At 41.6% G+C, this 24,942-nt stretch overlaps 1 protein-coding gene across 1 annotated transcript; it reads right to left on the minus strand.

Moving 5' to 3' along the window:
• Positions 1–203: 203 nt before the first annotated feature.
• On the minus strand, positions 204–24,739 carry LOC113008821 (shaker-related potassium channel tsha2). Its single transcript, XM_026146636.2, has 2 exons — positions 20,258–24,739; positions 204–6,563 (listed from the first exon to the last, which is right to left on the minus strand). Exon 1 carries the CDS (start codon positions 24,047–24,049, stop codon positions 22,607–22,609), a length of 1,443 nt encoding a protein of 480 aa, XP_026002421.1. The 5' UTR covers positions 24,050–24,739; the 3' UTR covers positions 204–6,563; positions 20,258–22,606.
• Positions 24,740–24,942: the final 203 nt, after the last annotated feature.

Genomic DNA, 24,942 nt, shown 5'->3' on the forward strand with positions numbered 1-24,942 from the left:
CAGAACAGGTGTGGACTCAAGGCTCCGCTCACAAGGCAGACACAGGAAGGCATCAGAAAAACAGCAGATGCTCACCTGGATCATGAGAATAACTGAATCCTATAATGATTTAAGGATCCAGGAATGTGTTTATGCACAGATATGAATGATCAGCATGGCCGAAGCCCCACCGGAGTGGGGTGATAAAGGCTCAGGTTCTGCAGTTCAGCACAGTTCATTTATTTATTAAACATAGGTGGTAAAAACATAAAGCCTCATTAACTTTAATAAACATTATGTTATAATATACAAATCATTTACAACATTGCAATACATACAGAGAAAGAAAAGGCCACATTAAACTTAGTCACAACTAGTATTCAGAATGACTCTGTTGTGCATATACAGTATGTACGATCTCAAGCCGGACATATATTACATATCTCTTTTTTTCTGTTGTTGGACTTTCATACAGTGACACACACACACACAAATACCCAAGTTACCAAAAATAAAATCTGTTATTTGAGATTTTTTTTACACTCAGGACACAAGTTGAGGTTTTGCAGACGAGTATTTTTTTCCCGTTGTATCAGCAGGACAGAAGCAGGAAAACAGCTCGACACAAACACACAGCTCAGTGAGCGAAAACACGACCGAGCACACGGACACACTGCAGGTGCTGCACAGCTGGGATCTCCTTTTTTCTAAGTCTCACAGCCTTGTGAAAAAAAAAATTTAAAAATAAATAAAAGCATTAAATCCACACTGCTGACACTGTCTGATTTTTATTACTGATATGTAACTAATCATGTCACAGCCTTAAACAGCAGAACTTAATGAGTGTGAGTTGGATTAAGTGTCGCAGTCATTCCACATTATCTTATCCTATTTAAACACAAAGAATAAAAATACAAAATCTGACCATCTCAGATTCTAGTGAAACACTTCTTATTGGAATTAATAACAGAATTCATAAATAATATTTCAAAGTAACATCCTGAATTTCAGGACACATGAACATAAACTTCATTCTATTAAACTTCATGGGATTTAATTCACAGAATATTTTAGTTATTACATATTTGGATTGGTGAGCTCCACCAGCTTCTACATCACTAAGTTCAAAAGTGATGGTAGAAAAGCAAAGCTTCTTAAAAAGAGTATTTCTTTAAGGGTTTTTGTTAAGTTTGATGAACTGAGGTGGAATAACCGTGTGTCATTCTTAAAGGCTGTGGCTGCTGTGTACTGTGTAATCAAATGTGCTGAGATTCTGTAATCTAAAGCTAAGAATGAAACCAGGCTTTTTTCAGCCTCACTTCATTAACATTTACTTTTTGTGTGTGTTCGCATTTCATTTTGTTTTGTTTCAATATTTGTTTTATTCTAATGCTAACGATAGCGCTAACAGTGGAACTACAGTCATTTAAGATGATGGAATAACTTTGGTCATAACTTAACAAACAGGCTGAGACAGACAGCGATACCAGTGAAGGCATTACTTTGTAATACCACAGGATTGTTGACAGAGTAATGCAGCAAACTGAACACGCATGTGAACGGCATCACTATCACGGGAACAGGAAAACATCTGTATCATACAACAAGAAGCAGCACTGCAGAAGCTCAGGGAGAGGCAGCTGGGAGGCTGTAACGGTGTTAGAATACGCTCACATTAGCCTGCCTTTAATGCAAAGAATACTTTACTAAGACTTTATATTTCCTCTAAATTACACTGTGTACTCTAAAACATGTTTTTAAGACAGATGTGCAAAAATAATAAAAATCAGCTAAAACATGAGAGCACTGAACAGCAGAAGCTCTCTGAGCTTCTGCACAATATTATTCTCTCTTCTTCATCACTTTAAACCAGGAAGACTGCTTACTGTACATTCAATACATTACTGTACATTACATTATTTCAACATCCTCCACCGTCTCTAATAAACACACACTTTCTTCTTCTGTGGTACCTCAGATGCATTTGACAGGGTTTTTAACAAAAACGATTTAAGGCACTGTGAACATTTTTATGCACAGATATGAACAGCCCGCTGATGATGTAGTGCTTTTCATGCATTATTGCTCAGTAATGAATAACTGCATGTTTATGCTGGTTTTCCTGCTTGTGGTGCTCTTAACAGCAACATCTAATGTTTCCACCAGCTCTGCACTGGTCACATGTTCATATTCTTTATGATTTATAACAGCTGTGTTTAAAAAATAAAGGTAAAAGCTGTGGTTTGGTTTCAGAAGTGGCACATGCCCTTCCAGCACTGATGTCTCCTTCCAGGATACTTTTAATGAGGTGAAAGGAGGTGATATGATGAGGGTGGAGGGCTCTGGATAAGAAAGGGTCCTACATGTAAATCATGACTTGCTCAGGCTGGCAGCAATGATCTGAACTATTTTAAAAGGATACAGCTTTTACTGGAGTCCTCGAACGATTTGCAGGACATGTTTGGAGCTGATTTGACAAAACGATTGTTGGGAAGAGTGAAGAAGGTGATAAGATTTCTTAACTCAAAGCAAAGTTTTGCCTTAATTATTTTTAAAGATTAAACTGAATGCAGTATAACCGTGCAGCTGGATCGGAGGAAGCTGTTTATGTTGAGTGAATAAAGAATGGGTTGAACCAGCCAGCCGGGGTGGATGTTAGGGGTAAGAAGTGCACTCTCACTCTAAAGACCAACTTCAATCTGCTGAATTTCCCATTTATGTGACTGTTATGTGACAGAGGCGTAACTCTGCAGCTCTGACCTCTGCTGTGGAGACAGCAGGAAGTGTGAGATACCCAGCAAGCGTCATGTTCCGGGGTGAGACTGGACAGAGTGGGACACCAAAAACTGAACCACAGACAGACGAGATGATGCAGGTTCAGACAAATCAACAAATATGGATCAGATTATTGCAATCAAATAAAAACAAACAAACATGTAAGTCTTCTTTAATCCAAAATTAAGTAATTTGGTTAAATGGTTCTGGTTACTCCATATATCTAACCCATGCATGTCTTTGGAGGAACCAGAGAGTTCTCCACACAGCCAGTGGGTCTGAACGCTGGACTTTGTCGCTGAATTAACCACAACACTGCCGTGCCAGCTGTTCTTGATACTTTCAATTTGCTCTTATCAGTAAAACAAAACACAGAATTTCTCTTACTAAGATGTCTAACTGGAAGTCCAGGAAAAACGTGCGCCTCCAGCAACAGCGCAACTTTCAATTTGACTCGACATCAATGAAAAAGGTCCAGCGGATCATTATTTAATGATAGTTTTTGCTGTGGACCTGCAACCTTCAGCAGAACAGATCTGAACATGAGTTATTTTACTTGACACAAAGCTGGAGGAGGCATCTTTACTGGGGCTATAGTGCTGCATATGTATGAGCAAATACCCACGTCTACCTTATATGTCTATGCTACGTTAACAGAAATACTGCCGGTTGGATGAAACTTAAATCAACTTTAATCTTTTTAACTGACTGAAAGACAATTCAACAAATCCGACGTTTGCTAAAATATTTAAATTAGCGCTTGTTTTAATGCATTTGGTGTTGCAGGTTCATGTGAAGGAGATGGTGCGTTTAATTAAAAATAAAGTCCATAAAATGATCTTAAGATTTTAGTTATCATGCTTTACAACAGGAACACTGAGTGGCATTTCTCTGAACGTCTGTAGGAGATAAGAACAAGAAAAGACTCTATCAGGTTTTCAGTTTTTACAAATCAATTTCCTTCTAGAATTTTTATTTCCTTTCACTAATGCTTTCATCATCAGCTGCTTCAGGAGACCATGAGGAGCCACAGCATGAGGAAGGTAAATCAAACAATGACCTGAACAAACCTTAAATCCAACCCCAGCACCTCTGCTGATGTTGATGGCACACAAACACACTCACACTCAACAGAAAGTGACACATCTGCATGTGCATTCATGGGAAACACATGGAGATCGATCAGAATTAAAGATTTATTTTATCAAAAATAGATCACAATTAAAGTTTGTCAAAAAAAGAAATGGCATCGATACGTGGAAAGAAACAAAAGCAGAGAAACAGAAATCAGAACACTTCCACGCTGAAGTTCCGAGAACAGAGAAATCACTATTGCTTTTTTTTCTTGTTGCATGACAAAAGCTTCGGTGACGAGCCTGAACTGAAACCTGAAGATGAAGTATGAACACAACGGACGATGTGGTGAATCTCAATGATGGTTAAACATGTGGCGCTTGGACCAGACTGACTTCTCTTCAGTCGTGGCTGCATTCACTCTGTTATTATTGCACGCAGAGTATGCAGAACACATTAATCATCATAACTAATGCCCAGTCCCTGCTCATCAGTGCCTCCGTCACACACAAACCTCCCTTGGCTGTTTTTATGTTAAGCAAAGCAGAATTACAACGAGACAAAACTGCAGAGTGGACGCAGCTGCATGACCAGCAAAAGTCCAATATGTCAGAAAACATTATGACCTCACATCTTCCGCAGAGCCAGAAAACAGAGAGAAATGAGCCAAAGTCAAAAAGCTGAGTTGTAAATGATCAGCTGTGACACACCTGTGGAGTCAGAACTTGTACCTGACAAGCCCACAGAGTAGACACACCCTTCAAAAACTTCAGCCTTTGCAGCTGCTCCTTCTCCAGCGATGAGCACTGGGTGGAGGATTTTTGCTTCACATGAAGCAGCTGTAAGACCAGAAAGTGACGGCGGTGCAAACCATCCAAACAGAATGATTTAAAGAGAACCTAGTCACAGACACAAGACAGAACATGAACATCTGGACCACCATAAACATGAATAAATTTAATGATTTGGGCAAAAAAAAAAAAAAAAAACTTTAAAGAGCACACGTGCTGCCCCTCAGTTTGGCCAATCAGAAGTGAACAATTAGGGAGGAAGTCTAATAGAGACAGGGGCTAAATCAGCTTGTTCCAGACAGGATGAACTGTGGGGCCCAGTGTGAGACACAGAAGGATTATTCTGAACTGTGGATCATGCAAAGCTGCTGCAGGGGAGTCATATGATAAAAAACAAAGACCTGGAAATGAGCAGAATAAATCATCGTCATGCAACAATACGCAGAAATTCGCATATAGGCAGTTAAGAAAGTCACAGTTTAGCTCACTCAGTGACATCTGAACATGGCCCATTCCTTCAGCTGAGCAGCTTCTTTGGAATTCCTTTGATTAAGCAAAGAAGACATCAGCACCCTGAAGCAAATGAGCTCAACAGCCACTAAAAACAGCTTCAGATGGAAACTGAGATTCATTTCTCTGCTGTTTTTACCCAAAACTGAGACGCTGATGTTCGCATCTGATTCTGAGGAAAACTAGAGTCCAGTTTAAACCCTGCAGCCTCAGGTCTGTACCCATAAAACCTGCTGGACTGGACTCCTTTCTGGTTCCAGACTGGTTCCACCCTGCAGTTCATTTATTGCCCTTTAAATACATCCAGAAGCAGTCACATACGCTCACGAGCACATCCAACTTCACAAATAAATTAACAAAATGTGCAAAAACAAGGCTCTAAGCTGTTTTACGCAGACTGCATAATTCTGATATTTAAATCCAAGGTCAGGATCGGCTTCATACAGATATTCCATATTTCACACTATTTAATGTGTTGCTTTTTTCCCTCCAAGATTTTAAATGGCAGTTTGGAGAGCGTTTGGGTTTAGTTGCACCAAGTAATTAGATGCCTAATGAGAGCTGATGCAGGGACACGGGTGTTAAAGCTTCTGTTGGTAATGAGCAGACACTGAGGTAGATGTTCTCGGCATAACAGATATACAGCATTCTGATCAGGAACCCACACACAGAAACATTCAGTGATAAATGCATTAAGCTGTCTCTTTTTGGAACCCTCGTTTCCTGCACAAACATTCCTCTCAAAGGGAGCAGACGTCTTCACCGGAGCTGCCCCCTGGAGCTAGAGCTGCTTTGTTTGTACCAAGGCAAAAAAAACGAACTAAAGAAAATCCAAACACATTAGCAAAAATGTTAAAAATCTACAAAATAATTCACCAAGTGAACCAAATCCTCTCCATATAAAACATATACAGTATGATACTTTAAAAAATAGAGATTTAGCAACTAAGTTCATCATTAGAACAGAATCATTTCAGAATATCAATGAGCGGCTGATGTTGTTGTTCCCGTTTGTCAGAGTGCTGGGTTCAGTCGGACGCGTTCTCTTCTCTTCACATGCTCTACTTTCCAAGCATGCAATAATATGTTTTGGTTTGAATATGATATGCAACGCACAGAAAGGACGTAAATGGTCTTTTTCTCTACAGCAGGAGGAGCATCTCCCCACAGAGCATCTACTCGTGATTATATGGAGGCCTCCATCAGCCAGAGGACAAGAAGCAAATATATGAAGCAGGATTCAAGTAACATTTGCCTCGTACCTCAGAGTCTTTAGCTTTGCTCTTTGAAAAAAAAAATCAGGTCGTCCTCCTGTGATGGGAGGGCGTCTCATCCACAATTTGTTTTATTTCACTTTCATCAGAGGATGGAGAAGAGCGGTGATGGCAGCAGTTGTCGGACTCTGTCAGCTGGACGAGGCTCATCGTTCTTCCCCTGAAAACAGAGAAAAACACTGAAGGTAAATCCAGCAGGATTAGATTATCTCTCCAGCGACGTTCACATAACACAGTTTTATTTAAAATGGTTTTCCACCAAGAAATGTAAGTCCAAAGAAACATTTAAGATCCAAAAACACTTCATCACACCCACAGGTGAAGTGCTGCCCTCTGGTGGTGAGAGTTTTTGTCTGCATGAGGGCAACTACAGCAAGTACCTTTAAAGAAGGCGTTTGATATGAATACATTATCACCTTATTACAGCAGAACACAGAAACATGAGGTCAAAATTAAGATTGTATGGAAATAGATTTTTAGACGTGACAACTGACCACAAATATGTTTTCCCAGCAAATATTAAAACAGTCTCTTTGTTTGTTTTTGCATTGCCTGAATTTGTTAATTTCATTGATTTCCACCTGAAGCTGACAGATTTAAGGCTCAGAGCTGAAGTGTGATCAGACTCATGTTCTCACTCCAGACCTGCCTCCATCACCACAAACAGTCACATGCTGAGGCAGCCAAGGACAGGACAGAAAGCAGCTATCACTTCGTGTTTATTCTTTGGTGACTCCAAACACTGAGTTACACTTACACCAAAACCTGACTGACAGAAGTCTTCCACTGGCCTGGTCATTATAGGATGATTATGGCACAAGAAGAAAAAAACACTTTGTCCTGAACTTGCCCTTCTTTGAGTTAAAGGAGCTCACGTTCAGCCCCGCTCTGTCAGATGTGGTCTTACAGATATCACACACATTTAAAAGATTCTGATGAGTTGGTGGTGGGAGCTTTTGAGAAATTTACCCTTTAAATGAATAGTTCCTCCTCCGTCCTCTCAGTCTGGTCATTTGTACCCTCGAATTACTCAAACATCCACTTAAATTAAACATTCATGCCCCTGAAATGACTCACTTGTCTGAAACAGCTAAATTAAATTCACAAAAATAACATATATGAACATATGTTCTTAGAAAGACTCCAACAATGAAACTGCAGGATTCACAGTAGCATGAAAGACAAGGTGAAGTTAGTGAATAAATGTTTCTTAATTGGATAAGATTCTTTATTGTGAGGAGAGAAATTACAAATCTGACACCGTGTATTTTGCTTGACATTTACTGCACGCTGCTGGAAATATTTTGAAGGGTAAAATCACATCGATAAAGCCGTGCAAAATTGACCTTCATACTATGAATGCTTTCAGCATTTCAGGCCATGAATACCTCCAGATTTAGCTCTGTTTAAGTCACCTTTGTTTGTCCAGCTTTTTTTCACTTTTAGCAGATGGTACTAGTCTCTAAATGTAAGAGAAATATAGATCTGTGATCAAGGTCAAGTTTATTTATATAGCACATTTCCAAAAAGTCAATGCTGCACAAAGTAGTTAACAATGTAAAAATGCCACTAAAATAAATCAAATGCAAAACCAAACACCTTACATGATCACTTAAGTGATCAGTCACTTATCCCACATACTGATATGAGTCTTCAAAGTTAACCCAGAATACACTTTTTGAAGAAAACACATCCAGGGTACCAACGCTGGTTTCTGCTGCTCTCCGTCACAGACGTTAAAATGCTGCAGTGATAGATCCACCACACTCAGGGTCACAGAACAAAGCACAGATTGGAGTGGGCATAAAATTGATTTGGTTGCACTTTTGAACTGCCCTTAACAACAAGTGACCCTAATTCAGAGTCTTTTCATCATACTTATCCTCACTAAGCATGTGGCATCCCACAGGGTTCAATCCTGGATCCCTTAGTTTTCTTCGTCAGTTATTCTAACCAGTGTTGGTCAAGTTACTTGAAAAAAGTAATCAGTAACTAATTACTGATTACTTCCCCAAAAAAGTAATCCCGTTACTTTACTGATTGTTATTTTCAAAAGTAGTTAATTACTTAGTTACTTAGTTACTTCTTAAAAACACAATTTACAACCTGAATAGGTGATAAAGCGATAGAGCTTTCAGCCCAATCAGGGGCGGAGCGTGGGGGTGGCTTACGGGGCTTAAGCCCGGGTTGTTTTGTCAGAAGCCCGGGGTATTTTGGAGTGTAATTTTTTCATAGTTAGATGCCTGGCTGACAACTGTATAAAACAAAAAGTACACACAATATTCGAAGCACATAGTGCACACTGTGGGAATTTACGACTGTGCGTGAATCCCCCCCTGATATTGGTATGATCCAAGCTCAGGCACTAAGCGACTGAGCGAGGGGGCGGGGGGAGCTGCTGCCCGTGAGTGCGCTGTTGGAGAGGCGGAGCCAGCCATACTAAGGAGAGCTTAAGTTTGAGCAGGTACCAAAGCAAATCATTCGTACCGTACAAATAATGTAAATATGACGGTGCATCACGAAAGATTGATATGAAACTGATCACTTGACCAATATTATTTTACTTGCTCTTCAAGTGAATCAACAAATGGTGAAATGAAAAGCCGAACAAATGCTATTTTTTAGAGAGTCTTAGCTTACGTGTGTTTATTTCATATTTTCAGTTCTTACCCTCCCCGACTAAATCGGTTTCAGTTATGTACTGAAACATAAGAATGGACATTAGAGGCTTCTTTCAAAGAAAAAACTCAGGTAAATGTTATTTTATATATTATGCTTTGTATGTTGTTCAGTATATTTCTATGCAAAACAAGAGGGATTTCAGTACACAGCAGGATATTCACATTTGTAACCAGATATTTACACTTTAGGGAGAAAACATTTTTATTGTACAACATCAATTTAGAGTAAACTTTTGTTTTAGATAAATATTGAAATATATTTTGAATTAGTTAAATGTCAGAATAAAGAGAGACAGAGCTGTCTATTTTTTATCACTTTCATTAAATTTAGGAGTACATATACACTAAATTTATTGTTAATTAATAAGAAAACTCCAGAGGATTCCATTCTGAGCTGAAGAAGCTTCTGATAGGTTAGTAGAGTCCATGTGAGTAAATTGGTGGCACAGCTGTGGATGCATATAAGGCAAAACACAGAGCCTGTTTCTGTGACATGGGAACATCAAGAGATGTCAACCAAAACACCAGGAAAAGAATCGTGGAGCTCCATAAGTGTGGCTCAAGTTTGAATACAATTTGGTGCCATTTGCAATTAAAAAACACAGACAGTTTCTCTCTTTACTCTTAAAGTTAACAAATATGTTTTTATATTTATCAATCTAAAAAAATAAACATTTAGTCTGATTTGATGTTACAATTAAAAAAGTGTTTTTATCTGAAGAGTTTGTAAATATCTGGTTTCAACTGTATATTTGATGATTGTCAGCACAAAGAGGGAGAGAGAGGAACAGAGAGGGAGAGAGAGGAGCAGAGATTGAGATGGAGAATGAGGACAGAACAGAGATGAACAAGAGCAGGTGAGACACACATGTTAGTCAAATGGTTGCTTACTAAAAGTATCACTGTATCACAGGTCCTCGTGTATCTCGTACCTAGTGTTTCTTTTTAGGTTTGCTATTTTTCAAATTCTATATTTATTAAGTTCTGCAGGCTTGTTTGCACAACAAGGCTAAATAATTATATAAACTTTTCTCAATCTAAATAGTGGACTTTGGTAGAATTAAAAAATAAGTGTAGTGCAGGTCTATGATGATTTTTAGTGCTACTATCATCTAGTTCTGATTCTGGTTCTGTCTTGGTTAAGTCCTCAGTAATCCTGATTTTGAACTGTCGTAGTCCTGTTTTAATTCTGGATCAGTTCTGGGTCTGGTTGAATTGGGGTTTAGTCCCTGTGTCTTGATACAGCCCCGACTTCGTTCTGTCTTGCTGCTCAATTAAAAAACTAGTTTAAGGTGTCCTGCATGTGTGATATATATATTTCCCTATATGAAGTCATTCTTTTTTGAACAAAACTCAAAACAGAGCCTATTAATCTTTCAGTCATTTCTACACCCCCCCCCCCCCCCCCCCTCAAAAAAAAAAATCCCACATGCATACTACCCTTTAGGGCTAAGCCCCGGGTGTTTCAAATGTCTGGCTCCTCCTCTGAGCCCAATTCTACTTTTTCTACATAATACATTATACAAAATGTAATCAAATGGAAAAGTCCCTTTTTAAAACTTGTTTTATTAGTTTTAATCTTTTAACTTTATGCATCAAGCAGAAATTTAATTATATGCAACATTCTCTGACTGGAAGAAATTTGTTTAATATTTAAACCTATTTTCTGCACATTCCAGCACATAATTTTTTTTTGTGTGTGTGTGTTTACACTCACTCTTTCAAATAGATGCAAGTAAAACACAGCAGAAAATAAATAAAGTCAAAGACTCAGCGGTCCTTTTGCTCTATTTTCACCTGTAAAGCAGGAGTAGGGTAGGCGGAGGTTTACTCTGGTGCAGGTGTGCCGCGGCGGTCAGTGGAAGAATCCGCGAGTTTCTCTGTGAATTTCCCATTATGTCGTAGTGCACTCGGTGTTTGCTTGGAAGTTTAGGGGTTTTTTTTCGCTGTAAAAAGAAGTTTTCTTCCCACGCACAACGGACACTAATGTATTTGTCACTTTTTATGGAATCAAACTTAAAGTAAGGTCAGTATTTTCACGCTTTAAACGCTGCACGCTCATACTCTCCCCCGCACTCAATATATTATCCATTGTTGATCTGCACACAGCTGTTGTCACTAACGTCGCACTTGCTTACGTTACTGTCATGAGACATTCTCACAAAAAATCACAGTTTTAGTAACGCAGTAATGCAGCGTTCCTACGGGAAAGTAACGGTAATCTAATTACCATTTTTGCAATAGTAATCCCTTACTTTACTCGTTACTTGAAAAAAGTAATCGGACAGACAAAAGCCGCACTTATTAAATGTTTATATAAAATCATCTAAAATGCCAGTTTTTTACACCATTGAAGGGTTTGATTTACAAAGCTGATGTGAGTAGAAAGCTCTGCAGGTCATCAGCTGACAATGCACGTTTTTACAAACTACAACACAGAAAATTCATGTGAGTGATTGCCAACACAAAGAGCAGCACAGGTTATTGGGATAACACAGTGTAATGCAGGTGTTTGTGTTTGCTGCTGAAGGAGGACAATAGATCTTTGATCTGAAGGTGAACTTGTCTGTTAGACACTGATGCTGTAGGTTGTGACTTCTTCTCTGGATAAAACTCAAAGGACAGGAGACAAGATTCACCCAGAGATAACGAGAGCTAACAGAGGACACCGCTGTGTATGTCACCATTTCACAGTTCATGACAAAACTTTGCTTTATCTGTTTATCAGTCTGATTTGAACTGAATATTGGATCTAGTTATCTTTTTTTGTAAGTTCAGTTTTGTAAGTTCATTAAGTTTAGTTCAGTTTTACTGAGGGCTAAAAGCATGAGAGGTTAGTTTTAGATCTGATGCTTTTTGCAGTACATTATGTGTGTATGACTGATTTATTTGTTCCACCCCAGGATATGATATCATTATGATTATGAAAAACTTTAAATAACCAAATAAAAATAAAAAACCTGCAACACGCTGCATTGTGATAGGCTGTGGCCCACTGAGATTTTACACCCAGGGGGCCCAGGACATTACAAAGACCTGCAGCCTGGGCCACACTGATCCCGGGACACTGGTGAGAAATTTTTAAAAAAGAAAAAGCTTGTCCAGACAGGAAGTGATGAGTGGAACCAGGACAAGCGAGCAGCCTGTGAGCTGGAGCATGAAGAGCAGTGGCTGAACCAGCTGTGGATTGCATGGAATTCATAAATGAATCCACTGAAACTGCTCCCTGTGTTTTGTTGAGCTTCACTTCACCCCAGCAGATTCTGCAAGGTATTATCAGCTGGCATCTTTAAGCATGGCTGCACATTTTCCACAAAGCCATCACTAAAAATAGGTTGTTATCCAGGAAGAGGAAGTGGTGAGGAATCAAATCGTAATCAATATCACAGAAAGAAAACTAGCAAGATTTCAAAGGCATCAGCCTTCAAATCAGATAATTAGGGGTGACCCTGATGTCTCATCACTGCATGTGATGTGTTATCGTGTAAAATGCTTCCTTCTCTCTTGCGCTGCATAGGCAGAGTTATCCAGACAGTGAATGATTTGATTTGAAGTTGGTGTGCAGTATGGTAATGCACAGCCTCTAAAAGCTCTGTTTTTCTAGGTATCCTTGAATGTAGCATTGCAGTGCTAAGCAGTCAGCTGATTGGCACACCTGGTCTGGAGAGGCAGATTAAAGCCACTCGGCCTGTTAGCTCCCTCGCTCTCTGTCTGACTTCCTGTTGGTGTCAACTCTTTGATTTTTAGTTAGTTTTCATAAAGTTCACAAACTCACATCATCTCCATCACTGACGAGCACCCACCATATTTACAACAACTTTATCTTCATAATGGTGAGAATAATTATGCATGGCTGCATCCATGAGAAAGAGGGGCCTGTCTGCCCTCATTCACAACTGTATGGTTATTTCGGAGCAGCTGGCTGCATGAAGCAGGAACACCGGAAGGGTTTGAGTTTGTAAAGGGTTTGAAATAAGTCTCATTTGATATCTGCACCATGAGAGCTCTGCTACGAGTTCAGTCTGATCAGAAAGCTTTATTTTCATTCCTGCAGCTGAGGAGTTTGTAACAGGTCTGAGTCTGAACTCACTACAGTCCTGTCCCAACTCTGACCTGACTCTGACCCATTTCTCAGTGAAATCTAACTCAGACTTCACCCAGCATTAACTCTGAACCTTTCTAATGCAACATATGTGGCACTAATATAATCCTAACCTGTCCTAGATGACACACGCACGCACACAGAGCCCAATCTCCTGCTCATATTAAAGTTTATAGTGTGAGGAAAGCATACAGTGAAGCACAACTGATTAAAAATGCCCAAACAAAACCTGAGCCTTTTTATTACTTAGCATGTACTAGCATGTCTGTTCACAACAGTTAGGATGATCATATGTGTCTTATATATTCTCATCAGCCTTTAAATAGTACGTTATCCAACCAGAAGGGGTGATGTACCCTTTTTAAAGCTGTCCCACCCCTGTCTGAAGACCTGTGGCACATGTTCTCTGTCTGAATTCCAGCTCACTTCACTTTTTACTGCTCAGTACTTCCCCTGGTAGACATCACAGAACCACATGGATGACAGATTTCAACTAAAAGTAGAAACAAATTACACAAGATCAATTTTCATTAATCGTCATCAAGCCTGTGTTCTCGTGGTACTTCAGGTTATATGTTTACTATATCAAAAGGTCAGCTGGTGCTTTTAGCAGAGCTGAAAGTGAGTTTGAGGCCCTTTTGAGGGAGGTTCCTTAAAGTGTTTCATGCTCAAAGTATCACAAACAAACTCTGAGGAAATATCAGAAAAATCAAAGACATCAGAGTCTCAGGAGCTTCAGAGATCCCCAGGTCTCACGACTGCAGCAATCTAGGCTGAAGCCAGCGGGCAGTTATTTATGCATTTTGCTACGGCCCTAGCAGGGCCTCCTCCTGAAGGTGCCTGTGTGGGCATGTCCCACTACCTCTTCTGCCTGAGGTGCCACCTTTCCCTTTTGTGCAGCTGACTCTCGTCAGTAATTAAAGACATTTAAGCCCAGGGAAAGGTGAGCTCTGGGCCAGAGTGCCATGCGAGTGGTTACAGCTCGCATTACGACCGAACTCACTCACTCACTCACTCACTCACTGTCTGTCTGTCTGTCTGTCTGTCTGTCTGTCTGTCTGTCTGTCTGTCTGTCTGTGTGTAGTTAGTGAGCTGTGTGTCTGGGACTTGTATCTAGTGAGCTGCTCTCTTTTTGACTTATTTTGTACTTTATTGACCAGCACTTGAGTTTTGTTTGTTCCTTTAAATGGTGATAGCGGCTTGTCCGTCTCTTTTAGTTAGTTTTAATAGAAACTTTAACCATTTTGCCTCTGTCTCCTTTTCCTGACCCGGACACTTTTTGTTACTTCCCCCCCCCCCCCTCATCGCCTGGACCCTTTTAGGGGAATGTAACAATTTTGAAGCCACTGTGCAAATGAACAACTGAGTGTAGTGATCACTGGGCTATAGAACTTGAATAGACAGATCAATAAGATAAAAAGCAACCTGCTACACTTGTACTGAGCGGAATATGGTGGACATTAGCAGAACAGAGTGAGTGAGTTTGTGTCGTCTTTATTTGGTGGGTGAAGTTTTCAGGAGCCTCTTGTGTCAAATGTAAACGGACTACAGGGGGCGCTGCAGGCAGCTGAGGTTGATGTCTGAATGACAGCAGGAATACAAACAGCGTTGAATCCGATCGGTGTGGGGTTATGTGGATGTTGTGTTGTGTCACCGTGGCACCCAGAGCTCAGCAGCTGCCGAGCTCTGGATAGTTTAAGGCCTCGTGTCGGTAATCCATCAAGCGTGCGTGACGTAAGGCCTTTAAATAACACCGACCTTCCACCTGAATGAACGTGTCAAATATCACTGGGCGACAGACACCTTTTTGTAAACAGTCTCCGGAGATCGAGGACTCTTTACTGCTTCTATTTTTTTCTGTTTCACCGATTTGATTGATTTACAGCTGTTGCGTAAAACAGCATCAATCACTCTACTCTTTTATCAGCCAAACAAGCTCTTTCACATGTTTTTTTTTATTTAACTATTTCTTGGTGGAAAAATACATGTTCAAGCCTCCCGGTCATTCACATTTTTCAGGCAGCAGCCCTCAGGTTATTCTGAACGCAGCATTCATGCCCAAAAAGCAGTTTAGACCACAACATGGTATATTATTTCTTTTTTTCCAGCAGAAGGAGTCATAGTTTTTCAGCAGATTCAGTTCCGTGTTTTTTAACCAAAGCAGTGGTAAAGCTACAGCTTTACTATTATTATTATTGTTGCTGTTGTTGCTTTTTTTCCTTACATGGTTGCAGACGGCTGTGCTCTGTGTGCTGTGATTTCATTAGTTACACTTTTAACTCATCATGTTCACACTGACTTAGGTCTCAAATAATAAATTCGATAATCGTGAAAAATATCTTAGTTCATGTTCACTGTATTTTTACCTGACAGTGAGCTTGATGCAAACTGACATATTTCAATAGGAATACATTTATATTGTAAGCTAAAAAGCCAACAACATTACAGAGAAACAAGCAGATGATCTCCTATGAACAAGCTTGGTGACAGTGGGAAGGAAAAACTCCCTTTAACAAGAAGAAACTTCTAGCAGAACCAGGCTCACGGAGGGGTGGCCATCTTTATTGTAGGTGCTACCTTACAATACAATATAACTGTTGTTGTTGTTGTTGTTATGATTTGGTGTTGGATAAATAAAACTGAATTGAATTGAAATAGAAATCTGCCGAAACTGTCTGGGGTGAGGGGAAGCAGACAGGACAACATGAACACTTCATCTAAATCTAACCTTTGATGATAGAAACAATGTTTTTAAAATCAATGATAAAAAAAAAACTATAACAAGTGACTTTAATTTGAATTCTTTTGGCTTTTTTTTTTTTGCTCTTTTTCTGAGAAAACGTCTTTAGCAGTGCTCTGTACATGAACTGGATTCAAGGCCCGAAACATCTGCTGTATACCTCTTCCAATCATGCTAATCTCCGTTACTGGGTTTTTTTGTTTTTCTGGTTTGGCTGTCAGCACGAATCTCCTCTGTCTCGTCCTCTCACTCCTGCTGTCCTCCCTCCATCTTTACCTCAGTGTTGCTGCTTTTGCCTGTTTGTCTGTCGTGAAGTGGAAAAAGGAGTGGGCTGGGTGGTGGTGGTGGTGTTGTAGCTCGCTGTAGGCCACTCGAGGCTTCGGGACAGATTCCCTCAGCGCTGACAAAGACGCTAACAATAGCTGTCAGAGTGTAACTCTGCCCCGTCCGTGTCATCCAAGGGGAAACCTGTTTACCTCCGCCTGCACCGGCTGCATGCATATGTTCAGAGAGGACATGTAGAGGGAGGAGGAGGAGGAAGGGGTGAGGTCACAAGAAGGGAATCTAACCAAAAACGCTCCCCAGGGAGAAGCAGTTAGTTAGCGCGATGCTTGTTATAGCTGTCATTTCTCCGGCTCTCCGTGTGACACGCTGCGTTACGTAACAGTGAACCGGTCACACAACACGCTGCAAACAGGTCGGCTTTAAATAAGAAAGGCCTGTTGTGAGCTGCTTTTATTTACAGGACACATCCCTGAATCACAGCATCCCCGTACTCTGTCTGTGAGCTCGTTAGGTCTTAGAAACTGTAGGCAGCGCTCGAGTATGTCCAGTCTGCAAATAAAACTGAGAAAACATTTCATAAGGACTCAGTCGACTTATAGGTTCTGAAAACAACTGATCGGACCAGCTGTTTGTCTCTGTGAGACTACATTTCAGCATCCTGACTTACATGGAAATGATCTGAACAGCCATGGAAAAAAGTCCAGGACTGATGATCCAGAGGGCAGCTAATAAAACTAACCTCTCATCAGTAATCTGAGAGGACACTGGCAAGTTACAATGATGAAATACAAGGAAAATCTGCATTAAGCAGGACCTCCTTAAATGTAATAAAGTGCTGATATAAACTGGTTTTAATGTTTCCTGCCGTCACAGGTCTCTCATCGATGCCTTTGTGTATATTAAATTACAGATTTATTAAATGTGAATGAGGTCTGATTAAAGTGAGTCTGTTTTGGATGCACTGAAGGTCCAGCGGTGTCCAAACAACTGCAGGGAGCAGCAGTTGCTGCCACCTGCAGGCCGACAGAGGTGCTGCGTGATGTTGGCTTTGCAGCCTGTTTATGACCTCAAACCATGAAGTGAAGTCCAGGATTGATCAAAACAGACACAGATGGACAGCAGCAGGATAAATTGCATCTCTCCTCATTTTGTAGTTTGAAACTTTTCTGCTGTAAAAACGTTGGCATTCTTATTTTCTCCTGGATATTTGGGATTAGTTGGATCTGACGAGTATGAAAACTCATCTTTATCCTTAAACAGGAAGTTGTTACATACTTTCTTTTTTAATTATGTTCTCATATGAAGATGTAAAACACACAGCTGAGCTGAATGAAGGTGCAGGAAAGCCTCAATGTGAAGCTCCAGAGTCTCAGGAGGTTTAGATAAGAGTGGCCTGATGATTTAGGACTTTATATAGAAAAACTCAGTGATGGATTTAACAGGGAGCCAATGAAGAGAAGCCAGTATAGGAGAAATATGCTCTCTCTTTCCTGTTAAAATCTGTTTGGGAGTTGCAAAAAGGCAGAAGAGTCTATGAAGTGTTAGTTAGTAATAAAGAGTTGGACATGAACTGAATCTAAACACCAACCTTGATGGTTCACGCATCCCCTGTTTGAAGTTCAAAGGTTAAAGCAAACTGAACTTAAGATCAGCCTCTTCATGGGTGTAGTGCATTTTCTGGTTGCTGTCATAAAGTCTCTAAAAAGACCTTAAAACATCTTTTATTCCAAGCAAAACATCAGGACCAAGGAGCTCATTGGGCTCAAGATCCATCACAGGTTTCTGTGAAGCACATTTTCATTTAAGGTTTTCTTGTCATTGATTGGTTGTTTTGCACAAACAAACGAGAATTAAAATAAATAGTAAGACTGATTTGACCTTGACATTGACCTTGATTATAGTTTAGCCGATCCTCGTGTGTATGTTTGATTAAATTCTGACCAGAGGAGTGATCCCTGGGAGCCCATCACTCCTTCAACTGGACGAGCTAAAAATCTGCTGACTTGGAATACACTGGAGTTTGTTTTTACACTACATGCTCTGCTCAGATATCTGTGACATTCATTACATCATCACCCAACAAAACGCCCATTCTGTGCATTTCATCCACCATAACTAACTAATTATGACAAAACCATCAGCCCATGTCACTGTAAAACATGATAAGCTGGCTCTACTTGAATTTGAATTATGCTAATTATTTTCCTAAAAATAGTAATGTTAACTTGATGGTGAGTAACACCAGCTTTACAGTGTACAGCTCCGAAGAAGGATGAACCTAAGAGTAGATCAGTGTTGAAAAAGGTCAAATTTTAAGTTAAAAGCACTTCATAAAACCTAAACCTAACCTAAATTGTAGATTCTTCTCAGAAATTAAACTCAACATTTACATTATGCATTTAACTGCAGAGATGCAACTGTTTGTGCCCCATTACTCACACTGTCCCAGGAACCCTGCTGTTATCCAGTTGGAACAACAGCCAGACTTTGACCGCTTCGCCTTGGGCATTTTTAATCTGTAGCTCTGCTCTAAAAGAACGTACGTACCTGGCCCCGCCTACTATCCTCGGAAACGTAAAATTATTGGCTAGAATCTAAAGTGTATCACAGCTCAGGAAAAAAAAAAGCACCGAAATAAAGCACCGAAATGTGCGCTGCTTTTCGGTCTGGTTACTACCGTTTATGTCAGAACCGGTGCCATCATGGCACCAGACACCGGTACCCATCCCTAGTCTCAGTCATGGTGGCCTGGTAACTACTGAGACAGCACATGCATGCACACACACATACACAGCAATCAAGATCCAAACACAGAATAACTGAAATAAGGATGACAACATTGAACACTTAAAGAAAAACTCTTTTTTGTAAAACTAAGCTTACCTGTACTGCCTGTATTTACATGATGTACACATTAAATAATTCTCAGTGTATTTAGGGATAATGGTGGTGCTGTTTGTCACTGATCTGTGATGCAGTGTTCTGTTTTAACACACAAAAATAAGTAAACTAAAATCTTCTTTGTTTTTGTGGTGATTCTACATGTGTTTTTTTTTTTTTTTACTTATTCTGAGCAGGTTTTAAGTATCGTATGATTGTTTTGTAGTTTTTTCCCTTGGTCCTCAGTTTTTACCTTACATCTCCTTGAAATCATTTTGTGTTTCTTTGTCATCAAACTCGAGTCATTTCTTTATCTCCTTGCGGCTGTTGTTGTCACTCTGGAGTTTTTTGTGTGTCTTTATTGGTGTTTTGCATTTTCATGCTCGTTTTGTCTCTGACTGCAGTCATTTTGAAGTCAGATTAAATGATTTTCTGGCTGTTTGGAATCTGTTTGTCATGATTTTTAAATCAAAGATCAGTTTCCTTCTTGAGCTCTGACTCAAAGCCACGAGGAGGTAACAAGACTGCAGGCAGTCAGTGTAATGTGTAAACTGAACCTAAAGAGCAGCCTGACCAACATCCGAAGCACACTGTGTTTTATCTCTGTATACTTCACGGTGCCGTTGCCTGTGAATGATAGTTTTTCTTTACTTCAGACTTTTTGCAGTCTTTGTGCAGATTTCCTTCTGTTTGTCTTTACAGAATAATTGCTGGGAAAACTGTATTAATTATGAGTAGCTGGCATCTCTCCCTGTTTTAGCAGCAAATTTTACTTGCAGTGTCAGTTCTGCTTAAAGAAATAAACCCATACAGAGTCATCATCACCTCTGCAGCTCCGAGGAGATTCTGTGGCCTTATAAAGCAGCAAACACAAGACCCAGTCAGGGAGGAGCAGCTGCACAGGGAGCATTTACAGCCACATATGGTGGTTCTGTTTGGTTTGCTCTCCTGCCACTGGGTGGCCAAAATAAGACAATGCACCCTGTTTCTGATTCCAAGGAATACCTCAAAGCAGCCTAGCCAATACCAGACAGGTGTGTGTGTGTGTGTGTGTGTGTGTGTGTGTGTGTGTGTGTGTGTGTGTGTGTGTGTGTGTGTGTGTGTGTGTGTGTGTGTGTGTGTGTGTGTGTGTGTGTGTGTGAGAGAGAGAGAGAACTTCTTCTTACCTTTGTTTGGAATCTGATCGTCCATCCGTCCATGAATCCATCCTTCACTCAGATAATAATCCATTAGACATTCACAGTGAAAACATCTCCTGGGATATTTTTTTTTCTTTTCTGTTTTATTCCATCAGGTCATTTAAAAACTCCTTTTTTTGTTTCCAGGTCCATTTTATGGTCCATCCTGGAGTCCAGGTGAGTACAGGTGAGCTGTTTTTACATCCAGAGAGTCCTTGATCTCCGACTGGGACCCCACAGGCTCCAACACGGACTTTAATAATTACCTGTGACACATGTCTGCTCAGTAAGCATATTGGCTATCAGCCTAATACCGTTATCACAGGGTATGGAAGAAAAAAGGTGCCAAAATAATTTAAATTGCATATGTGAAGCTGGCGTTACAATCTTGCTGCATCTAAATACTTTATTTTGAAAAGCTTCTCAGTGTATGTGGTTTAAATTCCCCTTTAATTTTAGTTTCCTTACTGGAAACACAAGTTTTGATAATTTTTTAATAAATTTTAAGAAATAGCCATGAAATTGTGACTCTTTGTGCTTCAGTTTTTTCTGGGGTCACATTATTTCCATTAAAGTGCTAAAATGTAATAAAAATGTATTAATCGCTGTTTTACATTCATGCAAGTTAATTTTTTGTTTTCATTTGGCTTTAATTTTATGTGTTGAAATTAAGCAACTTAATATATATGTTAATATATATTAAGTTGCTTATGTTTATATATATGTATGTATATGTTTTTTAATCAACAAGTCTTCGATATTAATTTGAAAGTGCTTAAAAATTTTTCCTTTTGAAAATATTTTTTAATTTATATTTAGAGTGGGGAACAGAAATCACATAAAATCAGAGAGTTTGCCAGATATTTCAACCTTATCATCTGAACAATGAGTTGTGATGTGAAATTTGACATTAATTTTGTCCTTTTCGCGCTGCCATATGCAGCCAATATGTAATAACAGTTGATCAAGTGACAAAAGTGAGTAAAACTTCAACTCGAATATTTGACTTTTAAATTTTTGTTTGTTTTCTGACTTTGAGTTTTATATTTATGAGAATTTCACTCGATTAAATTTTAGTTTTCTTTCTGTGTGGATTTCATTTGTCATGTTTTAAAATAATTCTGATGGTTTCACAGTTTAAGCTTTTTATGTTACAAGCAACTTATGAAAAACTGAAATGTAAAATTAGATTTGAAACTAAAAGAATTTTGGCCGCACGGTGCTTCCACACAATAATCGCACTCTGTATTTTCATGTTTGCTTCAAATGTAAAGTGTTTTTTCTTCTGCTGTCCAAAGCACAAAAATATTGTTAGCAGATATACTGTCACTGTTTCTTAAATAGTTTTATGTATATTATATATATTTATCAGTATTGGTTGAGCTCTAAAACATCAAAAATATTGCTAATATTATTCTAATAAGCTGCTAAAGGCGAGGATTTGAGGCTCTTCTCAGATTCTTAGATTTTTTTTTAAAACTAAAATACAGAGTTTAACGTCTTCATGTGAAGCTGGGGGAGTTTGTGAGCATTTTAAAGCCTAAAATAACGTGTGTGTGTGTGTGTTGATGGCAGGTGAACCATGACTTTGTGTGGGGTGCAGGTAATGTTCAGCGGTGGATTCAGACAACATGGAGGCTTTTCCACAACATGGTGGTTTTGTGGCCTATGCGGTCTCAGCCCGCGTGTTTTCATTCCTGTGGCAGACAATACAGAAAAGTCTGGAAGGTTGCTATAGAAACTGCATCCACAGAGAGACACGCAGGGCCTCGGCTCGTCCACACAGCGGTGCTGTTGGATTGGAGAAACTGAGGTTGATTTCATAACGCTCACACAGTCTGCGTGGCAATAACAAGGAGCACGTGCTCGGAGTTTTCCCCACAGAAGCCTGATTGTTTGTTTCTGTTTGTTGTTGTTTGTTTGTTTTAGTAATAACGAACATTCTGATCAAACATGGTGTCAGGGACGGACTTTAAATTTAGATTAACGGCTTTTTCCAACAAGCATCATCTGATCCACCCCGAGCTTTAACAGGTGTGTGTGTGTGTGTGTGTGTGTGTGTGTGTGTGTGTGTGTGTGTGTGTGTGTGTGTGTGTGTGTGTGTGTGTGTGTGTGTGTGTGTCACCAGCTCCACTACATAAACGTTAATAATCAAATGTCTGGATAAAGTGCTGCCGCTGGCTCTTTCATCACTTCTAAGCTTATGTTTGTCCGCTCGTGGCGCGCGTGATGGAAGACGGTTTCGGGGGTAAACGTGGGTCCTCTCCGTGAGTCTTGGATGGCAGAAAAAAGGAGCTCTCCGGTGTGCAGTCACAGCAGAGCGCGTGATGCTGCGGCTCAGACGTCGGTGAGTTTGCCGCTGTGGGCTTTGTGCGGGCTGCAGTTGGTGTATTTAATGGAGTCCGCGTCCTCGCTGCCCAGAAACTCGGACTTGGACAGGCTCGACCTGCTGTCGCTCTTCCTGAATTCTCCGAAAGCCGGCTGTTGCTGTCCGCAGGTCACGTGCGTGTACTGGAACTGCTCCTCATGCTCCGTCTCCCGGTGGTAGAAGTAGTTGAAGTTGGACACGATGACGGGGACCGGCAGCGCGATGGTCAGCACGCCGGCGATAGCGCACAAAGAGCCCACGATCTTCCCCCCAATGGTGACCGGGCACATGTCCCCGTAGCCCACTGTCGTCATGGAGACCACAGCCCACCAGAACGCGTCCGGGATGCTGCTGAAGCCCGAGTGCGGGTCGTCGGTCTCCGCGAAGTACACAGCGCTGGAGAAGAGGATGACTCCGATGAAGAGGAAGAAGATAAGCAGTCCGAGCTCGCGCATGCTGGCCTGCAGCGTCTTCCCGAGAATCTGCAGTCCTTTGGAGTGTCTGGACAGTTTGAAGATGCGGAAAACCCGTACCAGGCGGATGACCCTGAGGATGGCCAGAGACATGGCCTGCTGGCCGTTCCCTTGGTGCTCCGCGAGCTCCAGTCCCAGCGTGATGAAGTAGGGCATGATGGCCACGATGTCGATGGTGTTCATGATGTTCTTGAAGAAGGCGGCCTTGCTGGGGCACGCGAGGAATCTAACCAGCAGCTCAAATGAAAACCAGATGATGCAAAGCGTCTCTACGATGAAGAACGGGTCCGTGAAAGGGTTCGGTTTCTTTGCGCGCACTGTTCCGTTCGCTGCCAGGTGCTCGTCAAACGTCCTGGCCTCCTCGCGGAACTCCGGTAACGTCTCCATGCAGAAGATCACGATGGAGATGAGAATGACCAGGACCGAGACGATGGCGATGCCCCTGGCGGGTCCGGAGCTCTCTGGGTACTCGAACAGGAGCCAGACCTGCCGCTGAAACTCGTTCTCGGGCAGCGGGCGCTCCTCCTCCTTAATGAAGCCCTCGTCATCCTTAAAATTCTCGATCACCTCCTCTCCAAGCTCGTAGAACTTGATCTCCTCCATGAAGATGTCCACCGGCACGTTGACGGGTCTCCGGAGCCGGCCCCCGGACTGGTAGTAGTAGAGGATGGCGTCGAAGCTGGGCCGGTTCCGGTCGAAGAAGTACTCGTTCCTCAGCGGGTCGAAGAAGCGCATCCTCTTCCGCGGGTCTCCCAGCAGCGTGGCGGGAAACTGCGCGAGCGTCTTCAGCTGCGTCTCGAAGCGCAGCCCGGAGATGTTGATGACCACGCGTTCGCAGCAGTCCTGGCTGTCCGCGCGCTCCGGCTCGCACGCGTCCTGTGCCGACAGCGCGGCCAGCGCTACGGTCTCATCCAGGTTCTCCGCGGGCACCACCGTCATGATCCCCGCGCGCTCCTCGGGGCTCTCTGATCCTCCGCCGAGCCGCCGCGTGTCCTTCTGCGCCCCCCGCGCTCACCTGTCCGTCCGCGCGGCGCTGTGCTCTGGATTCAGCCGTCACACTCGCAGCATTTTAAGCAGACTTTGCCCTCCCCGAGCTGACGTGTGTGTGTGCACGCTCCGTCACGGAGGGGGAAACAAACACGCGCACATGCTGAACGCGAGAGGGGCACAGAGCTCCGGGAACACCGCAGAGATGCGGGATTCTGAGAGAGTTTGCGTGCGTAACGAACCTGTTGTGTCCTGCGCGGGCTCAAGGTTATCACAGGAGCTGCCGTGTATTCCTTGACGTGATGTCACGTTTGAAACAGCACGCATGCAGTCACAGCGAAGACGTGTGGAGACAAAGAGCGCGAGACTTTTCATGCAAAACGCTCAAATTTCAGGCAAAAAATCCGCTTTTTCATTCAGAATTTGCAGTCGAACGAATACCTGTGGATCCGTGATGCGTCCTCCTCCCGCCCTCTCACTCCTGTCAGGTGGCGTGAACGGGCAGACACAGACAGGCTCTGCAATGTCACGCTGCAGCCGCTCCACACAAACCCGCGCTGACGTTTCCACAGCAGCTCCCCCATCCACAAGTTGTGCACGACCTGCGAGTCTGTGCTGTGTGTGCATGAAACAACAATAAACAGGAAACAATAACAACAACAACAACAACAATAATTATTATTATAATGAGAGAGCAGTGACAGCATGGAAGGTAAACACTGCGTGTGCAACAAGTCCAGAGGAGGGGTGCATGTTTGTGTGTGTGGGGGGGGGGGGGGGGGGGATCAGGGAGAGTTTCTGGGCTGCAGCTCAAAGCAGTGACGTGTTTTCCTAAAATAGTTGGA

This window comes from Astatotilapia calliptera, chromosome 17 (assembly GCF_964374335.1).
Source record: "Astatotilapia calliptera chromosome 17, fAstCal68.1, whole genome shotgun sequence".
NCBI classification, from domain to species: Eukaryota; Metazoa; Chordata; class Actinopteri; order Cichliformes; family Cichlidae; genus Astatotilapia; species Astatotilapia calliptera.